General features: G+C 36.8%; 1 protein-coding gene, 1 non-coding gene and 1 pseudogene across 7 annotated transcripts in view; 1 reads left to right on the top strand and 2 right to left on the bottom strand.

The window, feature by feature from the left end:
- The window catches only part of APC (APC regulator of WNT signaling pathway), a 142,657-nt gene that overhangs the window by 53,300 nt on the left and 70,786 nt on the right, over positions 1-18,571 (bottom strand). For all 6 annotated transcript variants that reach the window (XM_023212277.2, XM_023212276.2, XM_023212278.2 and 3 more), the window contains 2 exons: positions 14,234-14,347; positions 2,619-2,702 (listed from right to left, as the gene is read on the bottom strand). In XM_023212277.2, coding sequence (XP_023068045.1) covers positions 2,619-2,702; positions 14,234-14,347 — 198 coding nt within the window. The remainder of the gene's footprint in view (positions 1-2,618; positions 2,703-14,233; positions 14,348-18,571) is intronic.
- Positions 16,714-16,820, bottom strand: LOC111542728. The gene has a single exon (XR_002731640.1). It is a non-coding gene; the product is annotated as a U6 spliceosomal RNA (small nuclear RNA).
- LOC111542695 lies at positions 16,996-17,548 on the top strand (annotated as a pseudogene).

The raw sequence follows: 18,571 nt of genomic DNA, 5'->3' as shown, positions 1-18,571 counted from the left end.
AATAAGGCAACTCAGGGTAGGCCACCAGATAGCAAGAGGATGGGTGGCTGTCACCATGTGATAAGAGAGTTAGAATTTTGGGCCAGACTGACCTCCAGGAAGAGAAGGAGGCTGGAAATTGAGTTTAATTCTCCTGTGGCCAATTATTTAATCATGCCTACAGAATAAAATTCCAATAAAAATTATGGATACCAAAACTCAGTGTAGCTTTCTGGTTGGTGAATACACTGAAGCACTGGAAAAGGCGGGGCACAGTGGCTTATGCCTGTAATCCTAACACTTTGGGAGGCTGAGGTGGGCAGATGACAAGGTCAGGAGTTCGAGACCAGCCAGGACAATATGGTGAAACCCCATCTCTACTAAAAATACAAAATATTAGCCAGGTGTGGTGGCGGATGCCTATAATTCCAGCTACTAGGGAGGCTGAGGCAGGAGAAATGCTTGAACCCAGGAGGCGGAGGTTGCAGTGAGCCAAGATCACGCCATTGCACCCCAGCCTGGGCTACAGAGCGAGACACTGTCTCAAACAAAAACAAAACAATGAAGTACTGGAAGAGTGACATGCCTAGATTCCACTCGGAGAAAGCATGGAATCTCTGCACCCCCATCCTCATCCCTACCCGCTTCCCTAGACCTTGCCCCATGTGTCTCTTCATTTGGCCATTCTTGATCTGTATCCTTATAATAAAACAGTTAATCCTAAGTATAGAGCTTTCAGTGAGTTTTGAGCCATTCGAATGAATTATTGAATATGAAAGGGTTGTGGGAAGCCTGGAATTTGTAACCTACTGGGCAGAAGTGTGAGTGGCTTGGAGATACCCAACATTTGTGGCTGGCATCTGAGGTGGGAGCAGTCTTGTGAACGAGTCGGTTCTTAACCTGTTGGGGCTGTGCTAACTCTGGGTAGTTAGTCTCAGAATGGAATGGTACCACACAGCTCACTCACACAGGGGTGGAATTTATAGACAGCTTGGCAACAGTCCTGGTGGCTTGGGGACAACCAAAACTTGTGGCTGGTGCTTGAAGTGGACAGTCTTGTGATCGACTTTGTCTTTTACTTGTGGAGTTGACTCTAACTCTGGGTAGTTAGGATCAAAACTGAACCTAACTTAAGAGACTTAGTTCCATGTCTCTTTAAAAACAAAACAAAACAAGGTTTTAAGAAATTGCTACCCTACTTCCCAGTTTCCAGTGTTATTATTTACAAATGTAAAGGCATTTGTATTCCTGTTCCTTTGTGTAAAATTTGTTTTCTCTTCCTTCCCTAGAAGGTTTTTAGAATATTCTCTTTATCCCCAGTGATCTGAAATTTCCTCCTGATGTGCCTTAGCATAGGATTATTATCATACATGATGTTAGATACTGGAGAGACCAATTTTTTGGAAAGCTAAGCACCTTGTTAAAATTTCTGTGAAATCTTGATTTATTTCTCTAATTTCCTGTCTCCAGTTTCTCCATTTTCTTTTTGGAACTCCTTTTATTTGGATATTGAACCTTCTTAGAAGGATCTATACTGTCTGGTAGTTAGTGTCCACTCATATTTAAGAGCGGGCTATCTATGAAAAAGTTAAATGAAGCTCTATACCTGAAGAATGGATTTTGTCAACTATAGTTACCCTGTAGGGTGCTCTAGGTGGGTTGTTTTGTTGGTGAATTTTTCCATGTACGTCTCTTTAAGTTTCTTTTCTTGGGTTAGTCACATTTCTTCTCATTTTTTTCCTCCCTTTTTAATGTTCTCTCAGCAGAACCAGGGTGAGTCACATTTCTTATAGAAGTTCCTTCCAGAAACTTGCCTGGAGATTGTAAGCCTGGATGCTAGCAGGGGTTTCAGCATTCAGTAGGTAAATTTTCATGTAACTCAGTTTTTTGTATGATACCCCCACCTTCAATTAAACAAGGCTGACCCCTAACCAAAGACCCTTTGTTTACCCTCTCCACCTCTCCAGAGGAAAAAGCTCTCATCTTTTGCTGGGATTGGAAAGGAGCAGTCACCTAGCTTCGCAGGATTGTAGGGAAGTTCTGGAACTCCATCTGCTTCTTAACAGAGTTTCAAGTATCTTCCTGCTTTTAACCCTTTTTTATTCTTACATCCAGAGGTGTCTAGTTGCTTCATGACTTTTCATTTCTATTGCTGCCTTATGAGTCAACCCTCTCTGATATGCTAGAATGTTGTCACTTGTTTACCTGCTTTCCAGAGCCGCAGATTTTACTGTGGTCACCTTCCCTGGTCTTAATACCTCTTACATTGTATCCTTTTACTATCATTTTAATGGGGTTTGTGGAGTAAGCACAGGTAAATGTTTATTATCAAGTCTTACTATGGATTACCCATAAAAAAGTTTACTTCCTGGATAATAGCCAAATTAACTATCTGATTACATGTAAATTGAAAGCTAAGGTAAGGTATCTATATTTACAGTTCTATAAATTTTAACTGCCTAAAAGATAAAACCGTCAAAATTTTTGATAATTTAACTTCACGAAAAAAAGTTACAGTATTTAAATTCTCTCAAAGAACATCTATATTCCAGTGGTGCCACATTAAATTATACACATTTTCTTTTCTTAGACTAACTACCTATTTTTATACCCACAAACAAGAAAAGTAATTTACTAACCTCTGCTTCTGTTGCTTGGGACTGTAAAAGCTGTCGTATACGAAGTATGTCCTTTTCGATTTGCTGAATTCTGGCTATTCTTCGCTAAAATAAAACAAGAAACCTAATTAGTTATGTTTTTATTAATAATATGAATATAAATAATCATACTATGGCTACCACTTAACAGCTCAGGGTTATGCCAAACCATTCTTATTTAAAAAGCTAGACATATAAATATATTCACCCTTTAATAACAAATTGGGTTCAGTTCAATTTTTCTTTTCTTTTTCCTTTTTTTCTAGAGACAGAGTCTCACTCTGTTGCCCAGGCTGGAGTGCAGTGGCACGATCTCAGTTCACTGCAACCTCCGCTTTCTGGGTTCAGCGATTCTTCTGCCTCAGCCTCCTGAGCAGCTGGTACTACAGGCACGCGCCACCATGCCCAGCTAATTTTTGTATTTTTAGTAGAGATGGGGTTTCACCATATTGTCCTGGCTGGTCTCGAACTCCTGACCTTGTGATCCACCTGCCTCGGCCTCCCAAAGTGCTTACAAGCGTGAGCCACTGTGCCTGGCCCTGGGGTCAGTTCAATTTTTAAAAATACATCTGACTTTATTCAACAGATCTCTAGATCTGCTTAGTAAAACTGTGGAAATATAAGTCATATATCAAATCGTATGTTGCATGAATTATGAAAATTGACACAATACACATTGTGAAAATTTATTCTCAAAAATATTTCAACAAAGAGAAAATTACACCCGCATTTAATCTTTTATATTAATCCAGACATTAATACAATATAATAAATTTATATAAACATAGTATACCAGTAAAGGGAAACAACATCTGATTTGTTTTAATAAACATCAGGGTCCCCAACCTTTTTGGCACCAGGGACTGGTTTCGTGGAAGAAATTTTTCCACTGACTGGGGCGGGGGAGGTCTCAGGACAAAACTGCTCCACCTCAGGTTCTCAGGCATTACAAAGATTCTCATAAGGAGCCCGCAACCTAGATTCCTCACACGTGCAGTTCACAAGCGTGTTCATGCTCCTAATGCAGCCACTGATGGTGACAGGAGGCAGGGCTCAGGTGGTAATGCTTGCTCGTGGCCTGGGGGTTGGGGACCCCTGGTTTAAACAGTAGGCCCAACTCTTCCCCAAAGTTACTTCTGTCATAAGTTAGTAGTATTTTTCAGCCTTTCCAAGTACCAATGGCTAAACATTATTTTTATCTTCAACACTAGGATCAAAAAGTGGACAGAGCTTTTGCTTTTCCACTATATGGAAACCATCAAGTGGCCACAAAGCAGTTACTACAGGCTGAACCACATGGAATGGAAACAATGTGGGGAATATGTTGTGTGGGTTTTTTTTATAAAGCTTGACTTCATTTTAACTTTTATGAATACTAGTGGAGGTGGAAAAAACAAGTCACTTATGAATAAAGACTTTGCAAATCTCTCATAAAGCTAGTTTATGACAAATCAAATACATAGGTTTTAAAAACAAGTAATGACAATGTTGTACCATTTTCTGTAATAATTCTATAGTTATTGACATCCTAATATTGAGAAATCAAAAATTATATTATAAAAGTAAACTGTTTCAATAAGGAGGGGTGTGTGTCAGAAGCTAGATGGAATAGTTTCCAAACATTTTTCAGTTATGTTCTCCATCAATAAAAGATTTTGGAACAAATATCACCCCCAACAGATAAATAGTAAAAGTACTATAGCAATTAGCTTTAAATATATAGTTATAAAATGTTCATATGAAACTTACTCTTTGATCACATCTAGTTTTACTTAAATATAATGCCTTCATGCTTTTCTTACTACCATAGTAAAATGTTTATTGCTATTATCCAGCCTTATGATAAACAAAGAACAGAAAAACTCAAATAAGTTGTGCTCACTGGCCGGGTGCGGTGGCTCATGCCTGCAATCCCAGCACTTCGGGAGGCCGAGGCGGATGAATCACTAGGTCAGAAGATCAAGACCACCCTGGCCAACACAGTGAAATCCCGTCTCTACTAAAAAAAAAACAAACAAAAAATGAGCTGGGTATGGTGGCACGTGCCTGTAATCCCAGCTACTCAGGAGGCCGAGGCAGAAGAATCGCTTGAACTCAGCAGGCGGAGGTTGCAGTGAGTAGAGATCGTGACACTGCACTCCAGCCTGGGCGAGAGTGAGACTCCGTCTCAAAACAAAAACAAACCCCAAAAAATAAAAAATAAAACAAGCTGTGCTCACTGTCCCAAATTAATCTATCTTAATTTTCTCCCTCTTTTCTTTCTTTTTAACAATATAACTATGCTGATTCTCTATCATGATTCTGAAAGTAGTAAACTTGAGGTAAAAAATATTCTCAAGCCAGGGCACCATGGCTCTGGCCTGTAATCCCGGCACACTGGGAGGCCAAGGTGGGCAGATTGCTTAAGCTCAGGAGTTTGAGACCAGCCCAGGGAATATGGTGAAACTCTGTCTCTACAAAAAATACAAAAATTCACCAGCCATGAGGGCATGCGCCTGTAGTCCCAGCAACTTGGGAAGCTGAGGAGGGAGGATGGCTTGAGGCTGGGAGGTGGAGGTTGCAGTAAGCCGATATCGCGCCACTGCCCTCCAGCCTGGGACACAAAGCCAGACTGTCTCAAAAAAATAGAAAAAAAAAAAAAGAAAAAAGAATATTCTTTAATTAACAAATCTTACCACGTCCAATTCACAGTATGAAAACCATCTGAAGAAGAAATACCTGTACTTTTGGTAGTTTTCTAAAGATATTGCAAAGATGAATGATCATTTCTATAACCAGGTGGCAAATACTTCCTAGCTTCAGAGAAAGCGCCAAGCTACATACAATTACTGAATTTCTAAATTGGATTGTCTCCTCCCTTTCTAACCCACATGGCGCTCAAAGTAAATGCTTACTGCAGCACTTCACGATTTGGATTTTTGGATTAGGGATGCTTAACCACTAAGTATTTCTTTCCTTTTCCTTACTTTTTTTTTTTTTTGAGACGGAGTCTCACTCTGTCGCCCAGGCTGGAGTGCAGTGGCACGATCTCGGCTCACTGCAAGCTCCACCTCCTGGGTTCAGGCCAGTCTCCTGCCTCAGCCTCCCAAGTAGCTAGGACTACAGGTGCCGCCACCACACCCGGCTAGTTTTTTTTGTATTTTAGTAGAGACAGGGTTTCACCGTGTTAGCCAGGATGGTCTCGATCTCCTGACTTCGTGATGCCACCCGTCTCGGCCTCCCAAAGTGCTGGGATTACAGGTGTGAGCCACCGCGCCTGGCCTCTTTCCTTTTTCTATATGACAAGAATATTTATGAAATTATGTTTAACAACAAACTGTTCAGGAGTATGGACTTCATATGACTTTAGAAAAAAGCGGTTCTTTAAAAACTGCAATAGTAACACAGATTCAGGATGACTCTCCACAAATTAGAATAGAAGGTAAATCCCTTAACTCAATAAAGGGCACGTATCAAAAACCCTGAGTAAACAACACACTTAACTGTGAAATTTTAGAAGAATTTCCTTTAAAGACAAGAAAAAGAAGACCACTATCATTGTTTCCATTCAAAGATGTATTAGAGTTCTTAATACAACAAAAGAAAAAACACTGTAAGGACTGGAAAGGATAAACAATGTCATCATTTGCAAACAATATGGCAATGTATAGAACCTTAAACCGGTGATGATATAATAAAATATTTCAGGAAGACTGCTGGATACATTTTACTTAAATGTAATTTAGTAATATAATTAAAGAAATTCCCACTTACAATAGCAACAAAAACTGTAACATATCTAGGAATAATTTTTTTAAATGATGTGTAAGACCCCTGTGGAGAATTTGACAAAACCTTATTGAAGGATATAAAATAAAGCCTAAATGAATAAAGAGATATAAAATTAATAACAATACCTAATAATTTGTTTACTATGTGCCAGGTTCTCAGTGCTTTTACATGTATCAACTCATTTAATCCTCACATTTTACAGTTTATCAATATGTGTATTGTACTGACAAGAAAACTGAGACAGAGAATTTACCTAGGATCACAGTCTCGCTAAGTGACAGGTTTGGGATGTGAATACAGAAGGTTTGGTTCCAGAGTCCATCCTTTCAACCAAGACTAAATAGTATGAAGGTCTGACTTCTCCTTAATCTATAAATTTAATGTATTTCTAATGTATAAATTTAATGTAAAAGCCCATGAAGTTTTTATTTGAATTAGAAGCTGACATTAAAGTTAAAATGGCAGAGTAATAAGGCAGAATACTACATTTTTAAAAACAAAGAAGGATTCACCCAACTAGGTATCAAGATTTATAAAACTGCAGCAAATAAAAAATATGGTATCAGTGCAGGCATTGAGAAGCTAAAGTGGACTAACAGAAGAGAGTCCAGAAATATCCAGCATATATAAACTTGATATATGATGAGAGATGACATCGCTCATCGATGAAGAACTAGTGCGGTATCCAATACATGATAATGAGAAATTCAGTTAACAACATAAATATATGTATACATGTGTGTATGACTATACATAACTATACACACATGTATAAATCAAGTGTATGTAAAAAAATGTGTATTAATATATAATACACATACACACATATATAATATACATATAAGTTAGACTCCTGCCTCCACAACATACATAATAGCAAACTCAAAATGAATTAAGGAGCAAATACAAAATTACCTTTATGACTTCAGTATAGGAAAAGATGTATAAATAGGTCACAGAAAGCACAAATCTGGCAATATAATTAATTGAACTTTATCATAAAAGCTTATTTTTGTTATCATGAGGCCAATATAGATAACAGAATTGGTGGCGAGGAATTGAGATATATATTATCTACAAAGGATTGGTATTTCAAGGGGATATTAAAACATCTCTCAAACACATGAAAACAAGACATTTAACAATAGGGAATGATCAAGGGATATGAAGAAGTAACTTAGAAAGAAAACCCCAAAATCTAATAAATATATTCAAGATTCAACTTCAGTAGCTCAGGAAAATACGAAGGTTAAGATGACAAAATGTTTCACTGCCCACTGATTGTTAATTATAAATTCTGACTCACAAGTGATGGAGAAGACATACAGAAACAAGAATTCTCACATACTACTAGTAGAAATGTAAACTAAAAAGATCACTTTAAGAGCAATTTGGTAAACACTAATTCAAAACACTCATACTTTATGACCAGCAATTATGCTTTTAGATATATATCCTAGGGCAATGGTTAGCAAACTAGGGCCTGCTAGCCATCTGTTTTTGTAAATTTTTACTGACACACAGCCATGCCCATTTGTTCATAAATTATCTATGGCTGCTTTCTTGTTAAAAGGCAGGGTTGAGGCTGGGAGTGGTGGCTCATGCCTGTAATCTCAACATTTTGGGAGGCTGAGGCAGGTGGATCACCTGAGGTCAGGAGTTTGAGGCCTGGGCAACATGGTGAAACCCCGTCTCTACTAAAAATACAAAAATTAGCCAGGCATGGGGGCGCACACCTGAAATTCCAGCTACCGGGAGCCTGAGGCACAAGAATCATTTGAAACTTAGAGGCGGAGGTTGCAGTGACACAAAATTGCACAACTGTACTCCAGCCTAGGCAACAGAGTGAGACTGTCTCAAAAAAAAAAAAAAAAAAAAAAAAAAAAGGCAGGGTTGAGTAGTTGCAAAAGAGACCATATGGTCCACAAAACCTAAATATTTAATATGTGGCCTTCTAAGAAAAAGATTGCTGACTCCTCACCTAGAGAAATTCTTCCATGTTTGTTTATAAGACAAGACAAAGTATGTTTATCAGAGCTGTTTTTAACTGAAAAATTAGAATCAACTTAAGTGCTCCTCAACTAGGGAGGAGATAAACTATATTAAACAGTATCAACAATTATGGCAATACAGAGGTGTACTTACACCTTCACCCCACCAATTCCCGCATCCCAGTAGTAAATTCTATTAACAAACTGATGTGCACTTTTCCAACCTTTGCTTACATGCCTATGGAATAGTAAGTACGACCATACTAGGTGACCAAAAACGCACTGAACAAGTAAGAGTAAATAAATAGCCATGCAGTTAAGAGGTACCTGGAGACTAACAATCTCACATAGGTAGGCAAAAGTGGATTTTGAGTTTTCCTAAATTATTTACTAGTCATTTGTATGTGTTTTACTGGTCATATGCCATCTTTTTAATTAATTATCTTATTATATCCTCTGTCCATTAAAAAACATGGGTTAGGCAGGTGCAATGTACATGCCTAAAGTTCCAACTATGTGGAAGGCTGAGGAAGGAGGGTTGCTTGAGCCATTTGAGGCTGTAGTGTATTATGATTCTCCTGTGAATGGTCACTGCACTCCAGCCTAGGCAACTAGCAAGACCCCCTTTCTGAACAAAACAAAAACACAGGGTTGTCTTTTTCTTACTAATTTGTAGGCATTCTTACATTTTAGGGATATTAACATTTTCCCCTTTATGTGTTATAAATATTTTTCTCTTATCTTTTGTGCAATGAATGATTTAAAATGTTACAAGATAAATCCCAACTGTCCTCTTTATTGCTTTTGAGTTTCCATTCATATTTAAGATCTCTTGTCTGTATTTTATTCTATTAATTTTAGATTTATTTTTCACATTTGAATAGTTAATCAACCTGTAACTTTTCTTGAGATATAAGGGTTCAATTTCTCATCTTTTGAGTAGGTCATTAGTTGTACCTATATAATTTATTGAGTAATTTACCATTTTCTCCAAAATTTATAATGTAACTTGTCATATAAAGGTTCTAAATATTCTTGTACCTCTTTCTAGTCTCTACTCTATCATTTGCCTAAATTTATTCCTGTGCTATTATCATACTGTGATTATTCCAACATCTTCACAGTAAATTTTAACAAATGCTAAGGTAAGTCTTCAATTACGCATTCTTTCATAAATGTTTTTGGAAATTCTTGCATTATAAACTTTAGACTCATTTTTCTAGCTTCCAAAAAATTTAGTGTCCTTCAACAATTTTATGTTTTCTTTATGCAGGCTTTTTCTAGTTACTTTAAAGTTTCCTGTTATTATGAACAGGTCCTCCTAACCCCATTTCCACTTTTAACTGGTAGTTATTGCTGATTTTTGTATGTATCTTAACTCCAGATACCTTACTAAATTCTCTTACTAGTTTAAATACTTTTTAGTTCATTTTGTATAGCTTTTCTAGACAAATCACCACATCATTTACAAATAATTATTTAATCTCTTCCTTTCTAGTTCAAAAATAGTGTAGGATTCATAACACTTTTGTTTTTTCTACTTGCATCAGTCAAGGCTGTCAAACAAAGTTAAATAATGGTGATGACAGCAAGCTCCTCAAACATATTAATGATAGCAATGATGATTACCTCATTACTTCTCTGTTTTATTTTTCAAGACAGGGTCTTGATCTGTCACCCAGGTTGGAGTGCAGTGGTGTGATCATAGCTTACTGCAACCTCTAATTCCTAAGCTCAAGCAATCCTATCACCTCAGCATTCCTTAAGGCAGCTGGGATTACGGTTGTGTGCCAACACAACTGCTAACTTGCGATCCTCTTGCCTTGGCCTCCCAGAGTACTGGGATTACAGGCCTGAGCTATTTCACCCAGCCACTATTTTCTTAATATAAGGTTTGCTTCTGGTTTTTGGTAATACTTATATGTTTAAAAACTTTCATTCTATTATTTTATTTGGAATTCTTATTTACTCCTTCCCCTTGCAAATGAGGCCCCATATTTTTTCTCATAGCTTCAGACCCTCCTGAGATCTCTCCTCTTCCAAGGCCGTTCTTGTTTCACTTGTTGAATCATGCAACCAGAGAGTTAGGAGGGAAAGGAGTGCTTTGGCTACCATATTCCCACTATTCTCAGTATCTTATTTTATAATAGCTTGCATACTTTAATCATTTAATAATTTAAAATATGTGTTTATATTCTGCCCTAAAGTAAATATTTCTGTACACAACATATTCCTAGAAGTCCTATAGAAACACAGGGTCACAGAGCATAGGCATTTTAATTTTGGCAAATAATGCCAAACTGTCCTCCAAAAATGTATCAATTTATTCTTAAAACAACAGGGTAGACAATGTAATCCCAGCCTGTAATCCCAGCACTTTGGGAGGTCAAGGCAGGCAAGAACTCTTGAGGCCAAGAGTTCAAGACCAGCCTGACCCATATGGTGAAATCCTGTTTATACTAAAAATACAAAAACTAGCTGGGCGTGGTGGCACCACAACTATAGTCCCAGCTACTCAGGAGGCTGAGGCATCAGAATCACTTGAAGCCAGGAGGTGGAGGTTGCAGTAAGGTGAAATCACACCACTGCACTCCAGCCTGTATGACAGAGCAAGACTGTGTCTCAAACAACAACAACAACAACAACAACAACGACAAAAAACCCAAAAAACCAAAGATTTAAAACAACAAGGTAGATGATGTTTCTTACTTTCACACCCTTGCTAATACTGCATGTCATCAAATTATAAAGTTTCGGACAGCCTGATAGGCAAAAAAAATATAGTACCTTATTTTATGTTACATTTCCCTGATGTCTAATGATGTTTAAGCATCTTTTCACAATTGTTTATTAGACACTTGAACTTATTTTTGTGATAGAACTATTCATATCTTTTGACTATTCTGCTATTTGGTTATCTGTTTTCTTTCTTTTCTTTCTTTCTTTTTTTTTTTTGAGTGCAGTGGTGAGACTGTAGCTCACTGCAGCCTTGAACTCCTGGGCTCAAGGGATCCTCCTCCCTCAGCCTCCCAAGTAACTAGGTCTATGGATGTGCACCATCATACTCAGCTTTTTTTTTTTTTTTTTGGAGAGGCAGGGTCTTGTTATGTTGCTCACGCTGGTCTCGAACTCCTGGGTTCAGGTGATCCTTTTGCCTCAGCCTCTCAAAGTGCTAGAATTACAAGTGTGAGCCACCATGCCTGGCATAGCTGACCATTTTTAATTGATTTGTAGTGATCCTCATAGAATAGGGATATTAAATCTCATATATTCTACCAACATTTTCATTACTTGCCTTTTTATCTTGTTTACAATTTCTTTAACCTTAACCTTCATATAACTATTTCCAGAATAAATGAATGCATATGTTTCTCAAAATATAGAATAAAATTTCTTTAGAATATTAACTACCAAAATGAAGAATACTGCATTCCAGAATAAAAAAAGAATGACTATTTTAGCACTTATGTGAACAAAATGGCCAAGAAAGAACTCAAGTTAACCTCTCTTCAGGGATATAAACTGTCTGGAATACACCTGGTTATATTTAAATAGCACAAGAATTTTTACAACTACCACCTCATCTTGTTCTTTAAGGATCTCTCTCTCTCTAAAAAAAAAAAGCTCACATTAACGGATACAGAAAAACTAACTTATGTCTACAGTATCCCATATATTCATGTTCTAAAAATGCAAATTCATATAAACCTAAGTAACATTTCTGTTTTTTGAAACAAACAAACCTAACATTTTAAAATAATTCCATGAAAATCTCAAATTTAAATCTAAATATAAAACGGAATATATTTTTAGAAATTATTTATATATTCTTGGTTTTAGTTCTTTGCCAGTTATATGGTAATAAGTATCTTCTCCCAATTTGTACCTTATCTTTTCACTTTCTTTAAGGTACCTGTTGAAGATAAATTATTAATTTTAATACAGTAAAATTATTGGTCTTTTATCATTAGTGTTTTAAGTCTTTCTTAAGAAATACTTTCCTACTCTAATATCAGAAACATATTTATGTATATTTTCTACTGAAAGGTTTAAAGTTTTATTTTTGACATTTAAGTCACGAATCTTTCTGACTGGGATAGGGGCAAGAGGGAAGGTAAAAAAAGCAATATATTATATGCATGTCTTATAACTAACATGTACACATACATGCAAACACACACTAGTTAAGCCTCCAACCTCATTAGGAAACTAACATGTATGGACTATGAAATGTAGCATGGTACTGGTGTTTTAGTAGCACCTTAGTCTACCACCATACTCCAAAACCGATAGAATATACATTATGTTTAGGCTATGGTTTATGGTTTGGCTCTGTGTTTCCACCCAAATCTCATCTTGTAGTGCCCATGTGTTGTGGGAGGGACCCAGTGGGAGACAATTAAATTATGGGGGTGGGTCTTTCCTGTGCTGTTCTGGTGATAGTATAATTCTCACGAGATCTGATGGTTTTAAAAATGGGAGTTTCCCTGTCAGTCTCTCTCTCTTTACCTGCCACCATCCATGTAAGACACGACTTGTTCCTCTTTGCCTTCCACCACGATTAAGAGGATTCCCCAGCCACGTGGAACTGTTAAGTCCCTTAAACCTCTTTCTTTTATAAACTGCCCCGTCTCGGGTATGTATTTATCAGCAACCTGAAAATGAACTAATACACTGGGCATGATGACTCTAAATCCCAGCACTTTGGGAGGCCGAGGCAGGTGGATCACTTGAGGTCAGGCGTTCAAGACCAGCCTGGCAAACATGGTGAAACCCCATCTCCACTAAAAATACAAAAATTAGCTAGGCATGGTGGCGCAGGCCTATAATCCCCGCTACTCAGGTGGCTGAGGCAGGAGGCTTGCTTGAGCTCGGGAAGTGGAAGTTACAGGCGAGATCATGCCATTGCACTTCAGCCTGGGCAACAGGGTGAGACTCCTTCTCAAGAAAAAAAAAAAAGAAGAATATTCATTATGTTTAGGAAGCATTACATAAAAAATGAAGACTATACTTCAAGGAATGTAAAACATCCTACAGTAGCCATTTTAAAACTATCTATTTTATAGAATAAAAAATGTACATGTATCACTACCATGTAAATGTTGGTCTCTCCTTTTATTTGCTATTGATATTTACTTAAAGAAAATCTTTAAATGTTTTCCCCCAATTTGTCCCAAAAGTTAAAAAAGCAAACAACAACTTATGCTAGTTTTGAAACAGATAAGGCGATTGGCAAGGCTTCTTCAGGGCTTAAAAACATTAGTCATTCATAAACTTGTTTGAATATAAAAAGGCTATGTTCAATAATATATAAAAATATTAAATAGCAAAGCTAGCTAATACTTTTTCTTGACATTGAGGGTAGAAATAGAGGAATGTTCTCCATATAACTTACTCCGTCTCTCCTAAAATTCTCTTTTGTTTCCTTCCTATTATCCTTGAATGAGGGCTTTTTTTTTGTAAGTGCACAATTTGAAGAGCAGTGACATGTTCTGAATGCCTTTATACAGTCTTAGATTATAAGAGTAAAAATCTCAAAGGAGAATGAAGCCAGTTATTAGCTACCAGAAGACCACTATCTAACTCTGTCTCTCCCTTACAATTCCAAGACAGAACAGAACAGTATCAGGGGAAATGAATATGGTAAAGAAACAATTATGAGAATATTGATTATGTTGCTCAGCAGTCATAAATCTTATTGTGAAATAAAGCCAAAATAAAGACAGCCTTATAAATGTCTTTAATAATAAAATTTAACCAATAGTAACAGAGCTGTAATTCATTTTATTCCTAATAGCTCTTTGCTGTTTTATCACTTAGAAACAAGTAACTTACCTGTGCTCGTTTTTCCATATCCTGGCAGGTGCCTAGTTGTTCTTCCATTGCAACTCTGATTTGCCTCGCTTCATATTCCAATTGTCTTCTGGTCATATCTGTTTGTAAGGAAAACTAAAACCACAAATAATACAAAAGTATCAATAACTTGTATTTATGCTAATCAGTAAAAGCAAAAAAGCATATAAATACCAATAAAGAAAATGAATAAGCAAATATGTCAGTCATGGTGCATGAGAAAATTATTTTTTACTCCAAGGAGTGTTTAAATTTGATTATAGGTGTCAGACTCAATCTGGATCCCTGATGTGATGTGGAATTCAAACACTTATTTGCCAAAGTCATAAGTGGCTTTAATTAGACTGGCCTATTTCACTTAAAATATATAATTGGTCCAGTTAGAGTGAGGCTAACTTCAGTCCCCTTATGACTCTTCTCTACTGAAGAGGCACTACTTTTAATTATTAAATACTAGCATATTAATGTGGACAACATAGAAATTTCAAGAAACAAGTCCATAATTCTTAAGCTTATACTTCAACTTAAGGTAAGGATTACTATATACATACAGACTAAATAGAGAGAATTTTTCCATTAATCAAACGAAGAATATGGGATAAGAAAAAGCCTACATGTAATAAAAATAATCATAAATAGTCTGGACAACACAGACTTTGGTAAAAATTCAAAAGTAAAGCAAAGTTCAAACAAATAAAAAGAGGTACTTCTTCAGAATGGGTGATAACTCATTCAAAAATTTATTAACCCTCTAATTAAAATTCCAAGGACTGTGATAACTGCCAAGCATGCAACAGGATTTTAAAAGGACAAGGTAATGAAACCTGTGTTTCATTCACAAGTTTTATTATAAACCCATGCCCAAAAGGCTAAAAAATCTGCTTAAATAAAATGATAGGTAACAGACTTATAATGGGCCATGAAGGGAATGAGAAAATGCTATAGATTTTCTGTGTGCCCAAAGAAAACTGTGTATGACATATATCTGACTCAGAATAGCATTCTGGTCTAAGAACTCCAAATTGTGTTGTCAGTTGTAGTTAAATTAGTTCTCACCCTTTTCCCTTTGCAACATACAGATGACATTCATATGCAGAATGTATTCCCTTAGGCATACCCAAATTATGGGTTGCAACAGAGATGAAATAGTCTGCATGTTATTTCTTATTCCTACTAAGCCAGTTGTAACTCCACTTATTAGTCCTCCACTTCCCAAACCCTCTCTGCAAAAAAAAAAAAAAAATTGAACATGACACAGTATGTTGCAATAATGTGGTTTAGATCTGATGTTTTCAGTAATGTTTAGTATTTTGATAAGTAGGTATTTCCACATAAAGTGTTCATTAACTTGGCTTCCCAACATAAATGCCAAATTTGTGAAATTAAAAAAGAGCTATAAAATACAAGCAGAGTTTAAATTTGCTAATGTTGCCAATGGTCCCCGATAATGTCTTATATATCATATTAAATAAATGTGATCACTTAATAAATTAGTAGAGAATAATTAACTTGACAACTGATCTTTGTTTCAGATAGTAACCAAATACTCTTGAATCGTCATGTACATTTAAGCTCTTTCCTGAAACTGAACTCAGGTAGACAGCTGGATTCTGGATTTTGTGTATTCTCTAATGACCAAAGTTAACGGTAAGCAAAACTACACTTTGGTATTTTTCTTTATAAAAGTTATAGTCTCAACAAATCCCCCCAAATTCCTAATCCTCACATGCTAACAATTCTCCAATAAATGTTCTCTCACTACCTGTGCTCCTTAATTCCCAGGAGCACTGTTAAGTGTTAACATGTTAAGGGCCCTGTCAGAAAAAGGGATTCTTTCTCTCTCTCAAAACCCTGAATGATTATTCTAGGAGAGTGAGCACGTAAGCTTCCAGTTCCACCTCCTGTCAGCCAATGTCCACTCAGGAAACCTGGTTAGCTACATGTTTTCAAAAAGGTTTTCTCTCTTTCAACTTTTACCTTTTTGTCTATTTTGGTCTCTCAAAGTAGTAGTAGAAAATGAAAAACTTAAGCTAAGAGAGTAAGCTTTATTTTAATTAGCCTATTTTCTTTTAAAAAATTACATGTGGCCAGGCACGGTGGCTCACACCTGTAATCCCAACACTTTGGGAGGCCAAGGCTGGTGGCTCACGAGGTCAGGAGATAGAGACCATCCCGGCTAACACGGCAAAACCCCATCTCTACTAAAAGTACAAAAAATTAGCTGGAAATGGTGGCATGTGCCTATAGTCCCAGATACTTGGGAGGCTGAGGCAGAAGAATCGCTTGAACCCGGGAGTCAGAGGTTGCAGTGAGCTGAGATTGAGCCATTGCATTCCAGACTGGGCAACAGAGCGAGACTCCATCTCAAAAAAAAAAAAAAAGTTACATGAAATATTTATGGATAATAGTTAAAATATGTAGTCTTGTTCGAGATTATATATACTTTTTTCTTTTCTTTTTTTTTAAATATAGAATACTTCATGAATTTCCATGTCATCCTTGAGCAAGGGCCATGCTAATCTCCTCTGCATCATTCCAGTTTTAGGATATGTGCTGCTGACGCGGCCACTATAAATGTATTTGAGAAATATTCTTATATGTGCCATCCCATGAATAAAATTGTTGACATGGAGGGAGAGGCTGACGGGATTAGAATTTTTTTTTTTTTTACAGAACGCTGCAGACCTATAACCTGGAGCAGCTTGGAAGTGGTGAATATCAGCTCCTCAAGTCTGCAATAAAAAATGGCCTCCGATAAAACTACATTGCAAAAAACAGGAAACAAACAGAATGGAAAGAGTAAAAAAGAGAAAAGAGGCAGAGCCGGAAGAATCTGTGGTGGAAAATGTACTAGACTGACGTGTAGTGAATGGGAAAGTGGAATACTTCTTGAAGTGGAAGGGATTTACAGATGCCGACAACACTTGGGAACCTAAAGAAAATTTAGATTGTTCAGGGTTAATTGATGCATTTCTTAATTTTCAAAAAACTAGTCAAGAAAAAGATGGCACAAACAGAAAATCTTTATCTGACAGTGAAACTGATGACAGTAAATCAAAGAAGAAAAGGGATGCTGCTGACAAACCAAAAGGCTCTGCCAGATGTCTTGATCCTGAAAGAGTAATTGGTGCTACAGACAGCAGTGGAGAATTGCTGTTTCTCATGAAATGGAAGGATTCAGATTACGCAGAGTTGCTGCTGGCAGAAGAGGAAAATATGAAGGGTCCTCAAATTGTAATTGCTTTTTATAAAGAGAAATTAACTTGGCATTCTTGTCCAGAAGATGAAGCACAGTAATTGTTTGCACTGATTTATACAGGTCTTGGTTTTTGATTTACTAGTGTGAAGAAATAACTACATTTCAATGAAAATCAAGTTTGGTATGTTCGTTTTGAACGTAGTATTGGGAGAGTTGTTGTGGATTTTCTTTTGCATTAATAGCACTGGTTACTTTGAACAAATAAATAAAAGCTCTCTGTAGTTGCTTCCTTCATCAGAAAAAAAAAAAAAAAAACATTAGATACCATGGTATATTATATCCACTGCATGAGAGAACAGCTTTTCTAAATATATTAGGGGCAATTTCCATAGCCATTACTCAATCAGAACTTCTGTTCTCATATGCCTAAGGACCATTCTGGGTTTCTTATTTGTTTTGTGTGTGTGTGTGTATAAAGAAAATGCACACGTAAATGTTTTCTTTTTTATGTTTTTAAACATTTACGAAAACAAAAATCACCGGTAATCCAATGTTTCTGAAATGTCATCATTCTGAGCAATCTAAGAAAAATAAATCACTTCAAGTTAAATTGAAAAATCTCCTGAAGTCATACATTTCAAGTTAAATGAATGATTTTAATTAATTGGACAATTTAAATTGGATAATTTAAAAGCAGCCATATCAGAATTCATATCTGTAAATGCAATGGTTTGCACAATTTCTAAAATGAAAAATTTTACCATTGCCAACAACATCCAGATGAGGAAACCAGACAAATCCTAGTGTATTTTAATCAGCTAACCAAGACAGTTAAATGGACACTTAAAAGATTCCTCTGGTATGGCGGGGCGCGGTGGCTCAAGCCTGTAATTCCAGCATTTTGGGAGGCCGAGACGGGCGGATCACGAGGTCAGGAGATCGAGACCATCCTGGCTAACACGGTGAAACCCCGCCTCTACTAAAAATAACAAAAAACTAGCCGGGTGAGGTGGCAGGCGCCTGTAGTCCCAGCTACTCGGGAGGCTGAGGCAGGAGAATGGCGTAAACCCGGGAGGCGGAGCTTGCAGTGAGCTGAGATCCGGCCACTGCACTCCAGCCTG

Source organism: Piliocolobus tephrosceles, chromosome 4 (genome assembly GCF_002776525.5).
Source record: "Piliocolobus tephrosceles isolate RC106 chromosome 4, ASM277652v3, whole genome shotgun sequence".
Taxonomy (NCBI): Eukaryota; Metazoa; Chordata; class Mammalia; order Primates; family Cercopithecidae; genus Piliocolobus; species Piliocolobus tephrosceles.
This window is presented reverse-complemented; position numbering and strand designations above follow the sequence as displayed.